This window comes from Corvus hawaiiensis, chromosome 30 (genome assembly GCF_020740725.1).
Source record: "Corvus hawaiiensis isolate bCorHaw1 chromosome 30, bCorHaw1.pri.cur, whole genome shotgun sequence".
Taxonomy (NCBI): domain Eukaryota; kingdom Metazoa; phylum Chordata; class Aves; order Passeriformes; family Corvidae; genus Corvus; species Corvus hawaiiensis.
In genome coordinates this window covers 19,826,552-19,841,756 of record NC_063242.1, presented here as the reverse complement: position 1 = coordinate 19,841,756, position 15,205 = coordinate 19,826,552, and the positions used below count along the sequence as shown (strand labels likewise).

General features: G+C 40.6%; 1 protein-coding gene across 11 annotated transcripts in view; it reads left to right on the top strand.

The window, feature by feature from the left end:
* The window catches only part of ZNF521 (zinc finger protein 521), a 229,935-nt gene extending 215,719 nt beyond the window's left edge, over positions 1-14,216 (top strand). For all 11 annotated transcript variants that reach the window (XM_048289336.1, XM_048289345.1, XM_048289337.1 and 8 more), the window contains one exon: positions 13,388-14,216. In XM_048289336.1, the coding sequence (XP_048145293.1) occupies positions 13,388-13,417 (30 nt within the window). In that variant the 3' untranslated portion in view covers positions 13,418-14,216. The remainder of the gene's footprint in view (positions 1-13,387) is intronic.
* The last annotated feature ends 989 nt before the right edge of the window (positions 14,217-15,205 follow it).

Below are 15,205 nucleotides of genomic sequence, written 5' to 3'. Positions count from 1 at the left end.
TGATGTTTGCAAAGAGCTTTGAAAATGAAAGTGCAGATCCTCAGGCTCCAATTTGCATCCCCTGCCAGTATAAAAGGTACCTTAGTCAGACAGCCAAGGATTCCCTCAGTACGCAGCAAATCCTGTTTCTTTTGCAAGCTGGGTCTGTATCACTCCCTTTTGGTCCTCACAGGCATGTCTCAGACTCCGATGAATTCCAGGGGTTTTTAATTGGTATAACAATCCCATGGGGCTATTATGAGCTGGCATAAGTTTGGGCAGTGTTAGGAATGCTTTAAAATGCACTGAGGACTATGGTAGCCCACGATTCGAATGTTTAGGCTGCATGGATTTACAATAATATTCAGTGAACATGTAGGAATTAATCTGAAAATGCACACAATTTAGCAGAGAATTGTAAGTCTCTACAGATGTCGGACTCTTGTGCAGAACTTAATAGAGAAATATATCTGTGAAAAGAGGTATTTCAAAAACCCTTAGAAATTACTCCCTGGTGAGATTGTAGATTGTCTTGACAATGTATTTGTTTCTGGAAAAGCAAGCCCTGTGGCCAAAATATTAATTCCTAATGCCTCAAAAGAGGCTTCTTGAGACCATACTGGGCCGCCCAAGGAAGTGGGTTCGGTGCAGGGGTGGATTCTGCAAGGTGCTGTGAATCTTCTGAAAATGCAGGTGACAGAAATTGCCTATCAAGGTCCAAAAATGTTGTCTTGCTAACTTCACCCATATCAAATTTATGACATAGCTCTATTGCTGACAGCAGGTGTCTGTGTATAGTACTAAATTGTGATCTTTCAATTCCACATCACTCATCTAAGCACAAACTTTTTATTTCTTTGCTTTCTTCTGTAAAAGCTTCTTAATGCTGGCTCCCTCTCAATGCTCTTAGGAGCACAGTCTGAGCAGGTGTGCCTAGAAGCAGTAGGAAGGGGTGAACATCTGCTGTAGGCCTCAGTACAGCTCAGCTAACGCTGCAAAGCATTCCATGGTTTCTGAGGAACACATTGTTCTTATCATTCAAAGTTTCTTACGAACTCGCAGATTTGTCTTTTTACGATGTTTCCCAAGATACTTTGACAGGTCAGCCTGAAAGTGATGAGCGTTCTGACACAAAATGCATTGTCTCTTTTAGAAATTTTGCCTGCAGTTGTTTTACTTTAGTATCACTTTGATTTGAAAAGGAACTTCATACAAAGTGATGTGGTTTTAGGACATAACAAAGAAAAATCCAATATTGTGCTGCATGTATTACAGAGATTTCCTGCTTAGCCCTTATTATTGCTTTCTGATTTTCTTTTTTCTTCATGTATATAAATGAAGAAGAGTATAATTTTTTTAATTTTTAACAGTTACTGAGAATCAAAACTAATAGAGATGAGAAAGAACATAAGCTTTAATTGCAAATATTAAATATGTTTTTAAACTGACAATTTGATAGCAGATTGCCCTGACTATTTAATCACACTTTAAGGGAAGTCATAGACCCAGAGTAGGCTCTTTCAAATCCAGATGTATTTCTTTGTTTGAGCTGACCAGGGCACAAATATACAGGTGTGTAATACGCCTTAGGATGCTGAAAAGATTTGTGGGGACAATAGACTCCAGACCACAGTGAAGTGACAGTACAGATGTAATGGAGTGGTGCAGAATTGTTACTGAACGTCAGGGACTGTAAGAGTAGCCCACAAACAAATGTTATATCTCACTGTTGAAGACAGTACCTTTCTAAGAAAGCTGTTTTCTCAGTGGGCCTGAACTGTTGTGTGGGTTTTGTTTGGAGTGCCAGTCTGTTTACTAAAGTTATTAGTTTATAAATTTTGCCATGGTAAAGTAACTGTGAGAGCTTTAAATTAGAATAAGTGCCACTTCTGTGTGGCAGGTTCCTTTGAGGGCTTATTAGAAAGCAGGCCTCCTGTTGCCTGCCCCTTTATGCATGGCACTATTGCTGTGGGTACTTGTTTATAGCTAAATTTTGAATTTATATAAGTGTGTGCTACGGTATGATGAATTGCCCTCCAATTGCGAAGATTCTGCTTTTTTTTTTTTTCTGGGTTCAAGCTAATACTTTACTTTAAAGGGTTATTTTTATTAGGTGGGTTTTATTTTGATGAATTAAAATTAACTTGGAGTAACAAATTATATAAGATTGTCTGGGTTATAGATTAGCCTCACCATAGCTACAGCACATCTTTTTGTACAGGAATTAAAGTTCTGTTTCAGATACCTTGGCACTAAATGTAGACAGCAAATGAGTGTTGTCTCTAGTTATTTTCCTCATAAATGTGATTCTTTTCACTCAATCCAAAGATTACCACACTAAAAACAGTCCTAATGGGCAACGAGGGGTGAAAGCAGCAGCTGCAGGAGGCTGGATCCCCTAGCAGGAGATAGCCAAGGAAACAGCAGTACCACAGCATCACAAGCCAAAGAAAGAGTTGAGGGGTGGGGCATTTCTTTGACTGTCAGTACAGGGTCAAGGCAGGATCTAATGACACGTCTGACTTGCAACATGTCACTGGCCAGCTGTCTGACAGGAAACAGAATGACCAACCTCAGAGAATGACATTTGGTAGGAGGATACTTCATCTATCTCAGGGAGGAAGGAAAAAGGCATAAAAGGATGCTTCTTTGTGTGGTACTTCTTGTTTGGGGGAGGAGTAATAAATTGTAGGAATTGGACTTCACTGCCTTCCCCCTTTTTTAGGTTCTGTAAACAGGAGAAAGTGAAAGTAAAATTCCTCCCATTTAGCTGTGGTCACATTTCACACTTCTTTTACACAAATGCAAATGAAAAAAAAAACCAAAACAAAACAAAAACCAGAAAACAGAAGACAATAGAGAATCCAAACTTCTGCATTTTACAACCAACAACCACAATGACAAACATGAAATTTTATTGTCCTGGTACCACATGTTAGTAAATGCTCCAGATTTATTGATTTACAGTGTGTGTCTTCACAAAAATTAGAGAAGTAATGACTTTATTATAAAGGGCAAAATGGCATTCTGGTCTCTCTAAAAGTCATCTATAAAACATGGAGTTTCTTGGACTGAAAAGGGGGGAACTCAGATGAGGTTGTTCTAAGAACAAAATGTTTCAACATAGGGTTCTTAACTCTCTAACTAATCACCAGCTATGAAGGGAGAAAAATTGTCCTTAGTTTCTTTTCCAAGCAGTTGATTTGTAATTCACACACACACCAAGCCTGCCACATAAGCACTGTCCCAGCTCCTGCTATTCCTTGTTTGAAGAGCTGTAGGAGTAAGGACTGTAAGACGTCCAAGATGGTCTGGCACAGTAACCGGTTGTGAAGGAAGTCAGAGAGCAAAATCCATGGGGGCCTCTGCTTATCAGCTCAGAAATCCTTGGCTGTTACCATCAAATCTGCTCAATCTGGCTTTCCTTGCAAACTGTCTTGAAAGAAAAAGATGCACCAATGTGCAACAGAGTTTGAAGCATTTAGAAGAGGAGGAGAGCTAGCAGAGCACCATAGCTTTTCCTTTTCTATCCTACACAGTCTAAAACTGAAATGCCATGGACAAGGGGAAAATTTTCATTTACATTCCTGATTTCGGGATCCAAAATACACTCCCATCCACTTCTACATTCTCTTAACTGGATGCATGTATGCTTGCTAGATGAATGACTTCCAAATATGATTTCCACATGCGAAAGGCAGGTTTGTCAATTTTAAAACTGGGCTTGTTCAGGGTTTGCTTTCACCTGAGTGAAAATGTTGTTGGTCACTGTGAGTTAATCTCGGGCTGATCCATACCCTCCAGTGTGCTGAGTGCTGTTGCACAAGGCCCCACGCACCACCTGGCAATGTGTGGGGAATCCAGATTCCAGGCTGTCCCCATGTCACCTGGTAAGCACAATACCCAGCCTTATGTCAGGAGGTAGGGAGGTGAACTCAGCGATCGATGCAAGTGTGGGATGTGTCTGTCTGCATAATAGGAGTGCAGACAAGTTACAGCACTTTTCTTTCAGACTCTATCAAGAAACATGTAATTTCACTTGTAATTTTGTCCAAGGGGTTCTTGTATGCGCACCTGTGGAAAACTGGAAAGTATCATTGTTTTAAAGGTTGCCCTTTGCATATAAATCACAGCTCTGTGTGCTTCCCCATTTTAATTGGGTGACCTTTTGAGTCCTATGGACAGGAGCTTAAATTCTGGACCGGCAGGTTGGTTGAAGATTTGAAATCAATTCATGTTTTAGCAGTTATTCTGCTTAAAAGCAGAGAAACTAAAATGGAAATTTCAGAAGAAAAACTCCCCTTGGAAAGTTCCTTTTTGCAAGTCATAGAAAACTTCATTGCAGACCAAATAGGTATGCATAAAATCCAGATTCATTTGTCAGTTTAAAATCCTTGAAAAGGATCAGGATTCATTGAGTATGAGAGAAAGAGGAGGAGTAAGAAACATGTAATGTTTCCAACAGGACATTTCTGTGCAATTATCAGTTTAAGCTTCCATTATTTGTCACTAATTACTGCACTGAGCTGTTAAATATTTAGTAGTAGTTTGTTTAATTGGGTTTGACCTATAAAGGAATCTGTGCATAGCATAGCTCCAGTTCCAGGAGCCAGTTTCTCACTCACAGCCAGGCAAATTTGTATTCACGTAAGATGAACACATATTGTCAGACAAAGGGGTTTGTTTTTGTTGTTTAGGTTTGTTACCTCTCTCTCCCCCACAGATTTATTTGTCTTTAAGGTATCTGAAATCAGAGCACAAAGTAGAAATGCTGCCTGTGGATGTAAAATGGGAGGTCGGTCAAACTTAAACTTGTTTACAGATGTTGTAGTTTAGAAAGCACCAGCATGATAAATTAAACATAAAGAAAAAAAAAAAATAAAGCAGAGCAATAACTAGCCCATGAACACATGTGTCTTGTAAAACACTGACTTAATCCCTGAATATCTTATTAGGCAGTATTGCCTATCAACGCTTGTTGTCCCCTGTTACTCTGTTGTACTATAGCTGCAGCCAGATCTGTATTAGTTCAGCTTTGGGTTCTGCTTGCTGTGTCTGACAGGGTGAAGAGACTTCTGGCTGTGCCCTCTGCAGAGGGTGTGCAAGAATCGATCAGTATATGAGCAATATTCACTTTGTTTTAAACCCTAAAGGCCTGGCTCTATTCTTGCTTGTTCCTATCTTGAAACTCCCTTGATTTCACTGGAGCTTTCCTTAATTTATAACCATAACCATAACCGTAACCATAACCATATTCTAAAGTAATAAGACTTTTGATATATTTCTCAGAAGTGCCTCCTTCTGCCTTTTTTGTTCAAGCTTTTATTCCCACTTAATGAACAATTTTCTTATTGGGGAAGAATGCTTGTATATTAATTTCAAACATTTGCAATATCACAAAAGCCTTGTTTTTCTACAGAAAAGACTTAGACCTGGATCCTGATTATCAGTACAGCCCCTTTTTGAAGAATTGTTGTGAACATGCCCTGACCATTGCCCCCCTCTCTCCATCACCTTCTCTTTGATGGGGTAGTGCACACACCTTTCCCACGCAGCCAGGCACACCTCGCCTGAAATGGAAGACCTTGTGGCAAGTTTCACTGCATTTCAATGAACAGCAGACAGAGTGAGGGAGGCTTATGGGAGGCGATTGCCTGGCACCATAGGTTAAAACAGCCTTCGAGCTACTCTGATTTATGTCAGAGGCTTAGCTGGGAGCCCCCTGCCAATGCTCATAATGAGGAAGGTGCAAGGATGGTGAACAGGCATCTGTGTTTGTGTCTATTCTCTTCTGGTGACAATGATGAAAGTCTTATTTGCTGTACCCAGGAATATATGTCATTCTTTTCCATACAACAAATCTGTGATATATGTACTCGCATATAGTAATGAATCCAAAAGGAATCATTGACATTTTACTAGTGACTTACTGGAAGTCTCTGAAGAAAAATAGGTATCAGGGGTTTTGGTTTGGTTTGGGTTTGGTTTTAATTTTCAGTTTGCATCCCTGAGAACATGCTCTCCAATTTGAGATCTTTTTTAAAGGTAGTTTTTCTCTGGCCCAGCTGGCAGTGCTGAGTAGAAGAACCAGAATACTGAGAGTTTTACATAAATATGATAAAGAGTAAAATCTGATTAGCAGTCATGCTATTTCAGAAACATTAACATAATATCAAATCACATAGCTTAGGTGAATTAATTTATATGAATGACTGCAGTTCAGTGTAGACTTTCCTAAATTATCATTGTCAACAGTGGTCAGTCATGTCCTAAGATGACCACTTAATTGGCCATCATGTCTGAGAACAGGCCTGATTCTCAAAGGCTGGTAAACATCAACTCACCACACATAAATGGTATTTATGGGAACACAGATTCTCTTGGGATTTGGCCCCTTTTTTTGTTGTGGAAATAGCTCTGGTTTAGTTCAGATCAATTTCTTTGGGAATCTGAAGTTTCAGAGACTGTATTGTGTTAGGTCTGTGCTGCTGAGCAAACTTGGCCTGGATGAAACTCCATGCCTACTTTAGTGTATTTATAAATTCATTGTTGCTCCTCCTGCTCTGCCAGCTGCACTGCAGTACTGGAGATGCTGGTGGCAGGGACACTTTGCTTGGATTTTTTCTGTTCTCTCCAGAACTCCAAAGTATCCATTCAGCATCCTACTTTTCACCTATGAAAAACTATTAGACATCATCTCTGTTCTAGCTCCCTCATTCACTCAGCGTAAGTGTGACCATTGAAATATGAATATATATTCGTGTCAGAAGCATTGTAATTCCTGGGGTGAAGCACATCAGAAACATTTGTTAGTTCCAACATTTCAGATACAGTAATTAATTTCTTGTAGTTAGTGTATTATGAAAGGAAGGGTGGGGCCTGAGAGGGGAAATAATCGCTCATTTGTTAATCAGCTTCAACTGAAGTTGCTCTTTTTGTATTTCACATATGTGAAAAAGACAGAAATGTTTACAATCTTAGCGTTCATAGATGCTCTGTCAGTACAATTAAGGATTATAGAGTCATAGAATGAACCTGGATATGTCCCTAACCTTCAATTAATTCATTTGGTGGACTGCACTATGGAAGTCATTACCCTTAGTACTGGAACCCAAATCCCACCTATACTACATTTTTACTCACATAGCAACTGAGCCTTAGAAATCCACTTAGAAATCCACACTGAATATTCTTAATTGCTTGCAGCAGCAGTGCAGCCAGGGCTGTAATGTGTTGGGGCATTGAAAGTAAGTTTACTGCTTTCAGATGCTTCAAAATGGCCCAGATATTCTACTGAAACCAGCTCCTGAGCATGCAGATTTGGTTTCATGTCTGATTTGGGGTTGGCTGAGTCTCTTCCTCTCCTGGGATGAACATCAGGAAAAAAATACTAACCCTGAGGTCTGTGAAGCTGTGAAATAGCCTCCCAAGAGGAGCATTGGAAGCTCTAATTAAAATTGGACTGGGCAAAACACTTGAAATTACACTATAGGCAATAATCCAACACTGGCAAGATGGGTGGAGAAAACGCCCTAATGGGTCTTTTCTGTCTTTAAATTCTATGAATTCTTGTTCTTCTCTTTTATTATGCTATTTCACCTTTTTGTTTAATGGTGACATGGTGTCACCTAGAAAGTATTATAAGACACTATTGTGAGCTGAGTGAGATGATGTTAAATGTCAAAAGAAAATGCAACAGTTTTTCTGCAGGTTCACAGTGATTATATGGAGAAAGGAAAAAGAGAAGCTGACTGTAAGCAAGGGACACGAGTGCAGTGGTTTTGATCTGTAAGACAGTGGCAAATGCATTGCATGCCTGCAATATGCATGTTTATCATTTTGACACTGCATTTCACATTCTCTGCTTATGAAGAACAGCCACATTCCACCAAATCTAACACAGGTGTGGAAAAGTCATTTACTGCAACTGCGTACATCACTCAGATTGCTGGAGACATCTTCTATCCCAGGGTTTCACATATTCCCAAAGACCTGGACTAAATAATGTATTTTTACATGCTAATTTATAGTTTGTATTTAATCTTAGTATCACACAAATCTAAGTAACTCATCGATTCAATCCTTGGGTATAATCATATTACAGTTTATCAGGAAAGAATCCTTCAGCAATATAATGGGGCCTTGACAAGGAACTCTGTGCTGCAATACTGAAGCAGCACAAATCTGAAGAAACAGTGTGAAAACTAATCCTTTGTGATACCTTTTTTATAGTTTAGTCTGAAAAAGTTTCAGTTATTTGGTTTTGGTGTTACCACTTAATACTCCTCTTCCCTCCTCCCTCTCCTTTCCACATGGTACAGTATTCCAACTGTGTCCAGTACAGAGCTTTCTGCTCTGTGAGAGGTCATGACAACCAGTTATGTAATAACGCACCAGACCGAAGTTCTGGAAAGCATGTTGATCCTGTGCTAGGTTTTGCTAGGCTTGCCTTCCCACGAGCCTTTCTTTCTTCCCCTTTGGTTCTGGAAAATCCAACATCCTCTTCTTAGCTGCAGACAGTTTGAAAAGCGTGGTACAGGATAAGAAGTTGGAATAAAAAAGAAGGGAAGAGAAGCAGAAAATCTTGATTAGAAAGTATAATTTAATAGAACGGGTATTGAACCAAATGTATTGATTAATGTGGTAGATATAGTACTTATATTGATTCAAACTAGAGATTTAGTACTAAAAGCTGTAAGCCAAAAAGCTGTTGCAGATTGCTACAAAAGTCAGTTTAATGCTGTCCTTGAGAATGCCTTCACAAAGAAATTCTTCTAATGTTTGAGGAGTAGGTAGAATGCGGTATATGTCAGTTTGATCCCGGAGGGTTTTATTTTGTACTCTAATAGCTGTTACGAGCCTACATTATATCCAAGGAGTAATTTTCCTTAGGGGTGCCCAGCTCGCTTTGTGTCAATATTCTAGCATTTTAAGTCACGTACAGTATATGCTTCTGGGAACAGTGCAGGAGCCAGCCAGACTCATAATGGTCTGCATTCATTAATAAAGGCAGAAGCTTCTGTCCCTCCATTGCCCACTACAGGGATGCCTCCCTGGTCTTCGGGGACCCGTACAGACACATTTAAAGAAAGCTTTATTTTGAGTGGGCAGGAGATGAAATGCAGGACTTGCAGGCATTTCCTAAGTCAGCTATATGCCCGAGCACAGGGGTGACCTTAATGGGTCAAAGAAGAATGCAGGTCAAAAGACTTATTATCCAGCCTGTTGGAAACCAATTGCTTTTGTTAAAAAAAAAGTAAATTGTAGCGCTTAAAGGTTGATAGTAATGTAGAGTTCTGTTTTACAACCTGGAGCTGGATTGCAGTGTGGTGGGGTGCATTTTTATTTTTTTGAATGCAAAAAACTACAAGATGGTCTGTAATGTACACAGATAAAGGATTCCAGATAAGTGATAACATGTAGGGTACCATAATTACTTAATCAGTGATGATTGATTTCTCATGTTTGTGTTCTTGAACTAAGGAAAAAAATAACATGCTGCTGTGGTACTGTTACCATCTGTTGAAATAATGCACCTACATTTCATCTTTATACCTCTTCATGTGTACCCTCTTTGCGCTGTTTGTCAGGTACAGCCATGTCTTGCTTCATCTGGTCATAAAACACAAAAGTCCCATTTAAATTGAATGCAACTGCAGTTCACATTAAGGATTCTAATGGGCTACTGAGTCTGTGGCTATCTGTGGGTATTTTTTTCTTCATTAATTTTGATGCTGTGGGCGGCAACTTTTTGCTAGCTATTACTTCTCATGTTCCCTCTGAAACACAAAGGCGCGCACCAAACAACAAGAAGTATTATTACCTCTTTTGTCTCGAGCCTTTCTGCAAAGAAACCTTTCTGTATTTGTTTGCCAAGGAGATTCTTCCACGCAGTATTATCCTGAAATTCTTTGCATGTTTTCAAGTCCTTAACACTAATAACAGGGACATCTCAGAGCATTTTCATCCAGGAAAGTGGTGGCATGTAATTTTATAGGAGGTCACATAACAGTTGGGATTCTGGATTCAGCTATCAAAAATAATTATTTCTAGGAATAGGGCAAATGCACTTAAAGAGTTTATTTTGGTTGTGAAATATACTGAGTTCAGGTTTTCCCAGGTAATATACCTGCTTTCCAGATAACACTGAGACACAGAAATTTTGGCTGTAGGAGTTTCCCTGGTTTGTGTCTACACGATAACAAATGCAGTGACACACACACACCTCCTGCTTCCCTGTTCCTCCATTTTGTGCATGCAAAGCTTGCATTTGTATTTGCAAACTAGTGTCTCCTCATGAGCTCCCAGCTCTGGGAAATTGGAACACAGCTGTTGCTGAAGGCCAGGAAAGATTATAGTGAGAAAAAATATTTTCCCCTTTCCATGGCTAAGCAGGAAATCGACATTTTTGCTTTGTAGGGAGACTACTACATAATTAAACAGATGTGCTTATGCACAATCAGATTTGGGGGAGGCAAAGAAGGGGAGCATATGATACCTCCTGTACTTCGGTAAATGACTTCTCTTTGGCGACTGGATGTACTAATTGCTCCAAACTCAGGCAAAGTAGTTGAAGTTTCTGGAGGAGGCGTGTTTCAGGCTTGTCTAGCGTGTCTTTAGTGAAGGGCAGCGTGCTCTCCGAGCCACACAGGGGATCTCAAGTGTAATATTGTGCTCTCCCTGGGTGTGCCGCGCTCCCATGGCCCTGCCGCGTCCCTGCCGGCGGGAGCTCCAAATTCTGCTTTCCCCACCTGCCTGATCTCCCACTGCCGGGGAGGCGGGAGCTCGCTGCACACGAGGCAGAGAGACTATCGGAGTCGAGATCTGCTGCGTGGGAAATAGAGGAGAATTTTTGCCCTAAATTTTTAAACACAACACCCCTCATAAAAACAACAACTGTTCATAACTGGGATTAATGTTTGCAATTTTCAGTCACTTAGACATGGGGTCTCCAATAGATGGCGTTTGGTAGAGTGGAATATGGCTCTCTGTGGGATTACAGAATTCTCTTCCTTTTCTTATCTCTCTCCTCCCATCCTTCGCCTGCTTGTCTTGTCTATGTTATGTTCCTGAAGCGCTTCCACTTTGTATTTTTTTGCAACTTAGCCAAATAGGTATTTCTCCCTAGTCCCTCACATTTGGGGAGCCTTAATTACTTTGGAAACAGTGTTTTGTTTTGACTGTTTACAACAGTATAGTTGCCTTTTTAAGGCCTAAGCTGTTCAAAGCATTTCCTCATGTTCCTATCCTGCCCTGTCTCATTCTTCTCTGCAGCACTTGCTTGGTTTTTTCTATTATTTCTTCATTATCTCCAGAGAATCTCATTTTGTGCCAGGGCACAGGAGTCAGGGACACTGAGAGCTGGGGCAAGTCAATCCTTATGTTGTGTTTTATTTTGTTTCCTTCATATTTGGGCATTTTAACTTTTTAATCAAAAATGTCATTGCAGCGAGAGTTACGGCTGCAATCCTAAAACACCTTTTGACTGCTTCATATGCAGCTGTTCATCCAGCTTCATACTGATTATGCATTTTTCACTTAGTGAAAAGAAATAAAAAATGGGCATGACTGACGTGCTTTCTCTCAGTAGACTAGAAACAAAAGACCCCCCCCAAATATCTGTGTGCAATGTAACGATTGGTATATTACTTCACCTGCTCAGAAGCAGAGAAGAAAATCAGAATTCAGGCTGCCACCCCATATTTAACTTGTCCTGTTGTTTCTAGGTACTGCAGGGTCTCTAATAAGCCTGTGGTGCTATGCTGTAAGTGCTGCAATAAATGGACACAACAGGATGACAAAAGGACTGGCTGTCAGGCTTAACTCTTAATTTCCTTGCTTTTGTGCTTTAAAGTCAAAGCCCATTACCTGTGACCAGCCAACATTTTTGGCTGCATCTATTGTTACGGCTTTACAGCATTTTAAAATTATTTTATGGGAAGGATGAGGAACTAGATGAAATCAAGTGGTGGAGCATATTTTTTTGGCCTTGGACAGTCTGGAACTCCTGCCATCAGCATTAAATCATTTTGTATTCACATCTGGAAATTGCATCTTTGAGTGTCACTGGGTCATTTTCCTTTAATCTTGAGAATGGCACTACATTAAAAATTCCTCAGTCTTACTGTAAGATCCTTTCCTTGCCAAATGTCCCATGAACTATTATTTGTGTGCGTGCAGAGTTTAGGGAGAGCGAAGGAGGACGGGAGAGAGGATTCTCAGACTGGTCTGCAGTCACGCTGTGTTTCACATTCATTTCACCGTGGCTGTTTTCATGTGCCCTTTCATGGGTGGCTCTGGAGGGTATGGTTCAGTAGATGTTCACTTTGTTGTAAATGATGACTGTCTTTTGGGAACAGGTTCATCCTAAAGTGCGTTAGTCCAAAGAGGTTTAAAGACAGATTAACTTAATAAAATGGAGTGAAGGGTCTGGATGTGCTGGGAGCAAATCATGGGATGTGACACCCCTGCCCTCTGGGTCACTGGCCCAAATCTGGCCCCGAAAACTAAGGGGAAAATTCATCACTAATCAGTGGCTGCCCTGTTGTCTGAGAAGCAGTATTCACAGACATTTTCTGGTAATCTGTGGATCCAGTGTACATTGTTGAAAATTTAAGATGTATTGGATTGGTCCCTTGCTCTTACGTCAATGCTTGTGAAGGATCTGAGCCAGTACAGGCAGCACATTAGCATCTTTCTGAAAGTGGTCAATTCCATTTGAGGGCTGGTAGGAAAGAGGGTGAAACTGGTGTTTGCTACTTGATTTGGTGATTACTTGTACAGGAAAGGAGAATTTAAGACTCCAAAGTCTGTGCTGTGTTACTACACATAAGGCACTGCCTTAACCTGAGGCAAAATACCTGTGGTTTTTGGTGACCAAAGGGCAGCGTGTGCCAGCCCCTCCTGTTTTCTCATCAGTCTCTGACCTCTCTAGCAGAGAGCACCTCTTACCAGACTAAACTGTGCCATACCATGTGGGGGAAATAGGTTTTACTGCAGGAGTGCATTTGAAGCAGTACCACAGTCTAGGAAGCACAGGCCAGTTAGCGTGAGACTTTTATGGCAAATGCACTTCTCATTTTCACAATGCATAAACCATGAGCTGTGTGTAAGCAGACACCAGAACTACTGACCTGGTCTGCAGTTTCACTGGGGCAGGTCAGCCCACACCTTACCTGGAGACCCTTCTTGTGGCACATGTAAAGAATACTGGTGTGAAACAGCGGGGGAGAACGCCTCTCTTCCATAATGATGCTGTTTCTGGCTAGTTTAAACAAGGAGGGGTCAAGAAAACTCTTTTCCCAGCCCATCATTTTGCAAGACGTGTTGGAAGAATTGTTTTTGCATCCTTCTTTCACACAGAAATGTCTGTCCTGTGACTAAGTTGTTTCTTTTGTTTTTGTTGCAGAACCATACGATGACCCAGCACAGCAGTTAGTGCAAGGCCCGACTCTTCCAGAGAATTCTTTGTGGCACAAAAAGGGAACACATTTTACTCTTTGCACGAAACTTTCATTGTTAATGTATATTATTCAGAATCATTGTATTGTACCATAAAACTTGTATTATCGAAACTGTTGGATGTTCATGTGTTTGAACTTTTGAGCACCGGATAGACTTCCTGTATATAAAGTGTTGCACATGTATTATGTTGTCTGATACTAAAATGGTCTTATAAAGACAAGTGGACTTGGGCCCTATTCAAGAAAGATACAAATAATAATAATACTGTGTGAGGGGGAAAAAATAGCTTAAGAAAACAAGTCATTTTCAAGGAGGAGGGAGAAGGTAATAGCTATGTTCCATTACAGCTCTGTTTGGCCTCCCTTTCGTTTAAACTTCAGTCTAGAAATCTCTCTTTTGGTATACAAACGGATGAATCTAAGACTATTTTTTATTGCTGAAGATTCTTGCAAAAAAATATGAAGAGACTCTTTCTCACAGAGCAGGAACCCACAGTTGAATAAGGCCCATATATATATTTGTAAGCCTTGCGATATGACAGATAGCATTACCATATATGCAATAGTTGTTATGTAGTTTGTCAAAGAATTTTTTTCCTGGATACCATTTGAAGCTTTGAGTGTTCAAGACTTTCCTTAATGATTTCACATGGCCAAATTCTTGAATCAGTTGAACTAACCTGTATGTTACTGTTATTAATGTTTACTCTGCGGTCTGAACCTGGAGATTACTGGAATTGTTTTCCAAAAGGAAATAAATTCAGTTTACCATTATGTGTGAGCGTGCTTTGTGTCTTGTCTTTTTCCTCAGAAAGTAGCATTATTATTACGGCTGCTGTATTACCTAAAGAACCACCACGGTCTGGACTCCCACTGTATCAGGATCTGTACACTGCTCAGTAGGAAAAGGTTGCTTTTCTCAAAGGTAGGCATTTAAATAAATGTAATAGTAGAAACAGATCTGCCAGCCCACTGCAAGGCAATGTGTGCTTGAGGGTGATATTCACTGTTTTCTGGGTTTATTTGTTTCTTTCATTTGTCTGTCTCTGCACACACTTGACACGCTGGTTGCCAGCGGAGTCACCACGCATCTTCTGTGTATAATTATCAGTAAATTTAAATGCAGTATCACTTAGTGAGCTGGGTCTGGTACTGATGAGAGGCAGCCACCACAGCTCTGCCAGCAGCACTGTTAAGCTGACATCCCCCACCCTCTCCTCTGGCATGGGTAGCAGAACTGGAGGTGATGCACACCACGGGGTGATGCTCACTGGCACCACGCCCCGGGGGGAGCTCTCACAACACCTCACAGCTTTGCTCAGGTCTGAATTGGCTCCTGACTGCCTGCAGTTCCAAGGAGAAGAAAAAAGGGGATAAAAACTCTCCTTGCCTGCCACTGTCCCCCACTACTCCAGCTCACCAACAAAAGAGGACCAAAAAAACATTCCCCGCTATTCTAGTATCTTATCCTATTGCTGGAATCCTGGTCTTATCCCATGGAAACCAGTGCTGCTGAAATATTGCCTTTACACAGCCACACATCACAACAAGTCCAAATGTCTAGAGCTGCTTCCCTAGTGCTGTCAAGGTAGATATAAAGCGTGATTTCCAATTTGCTGAATGTAACAATTTGACTTCTTACAGATGGAAGACAGAAAGAAAACAAGTAAAGTCAGAAAGTGTCTGGCTACCAGATATTCCAAGAAAAAATGTGCCATATTTAAAACTCTGGCTTTGAAAATATTGTGCAGATTTTGCTAAAT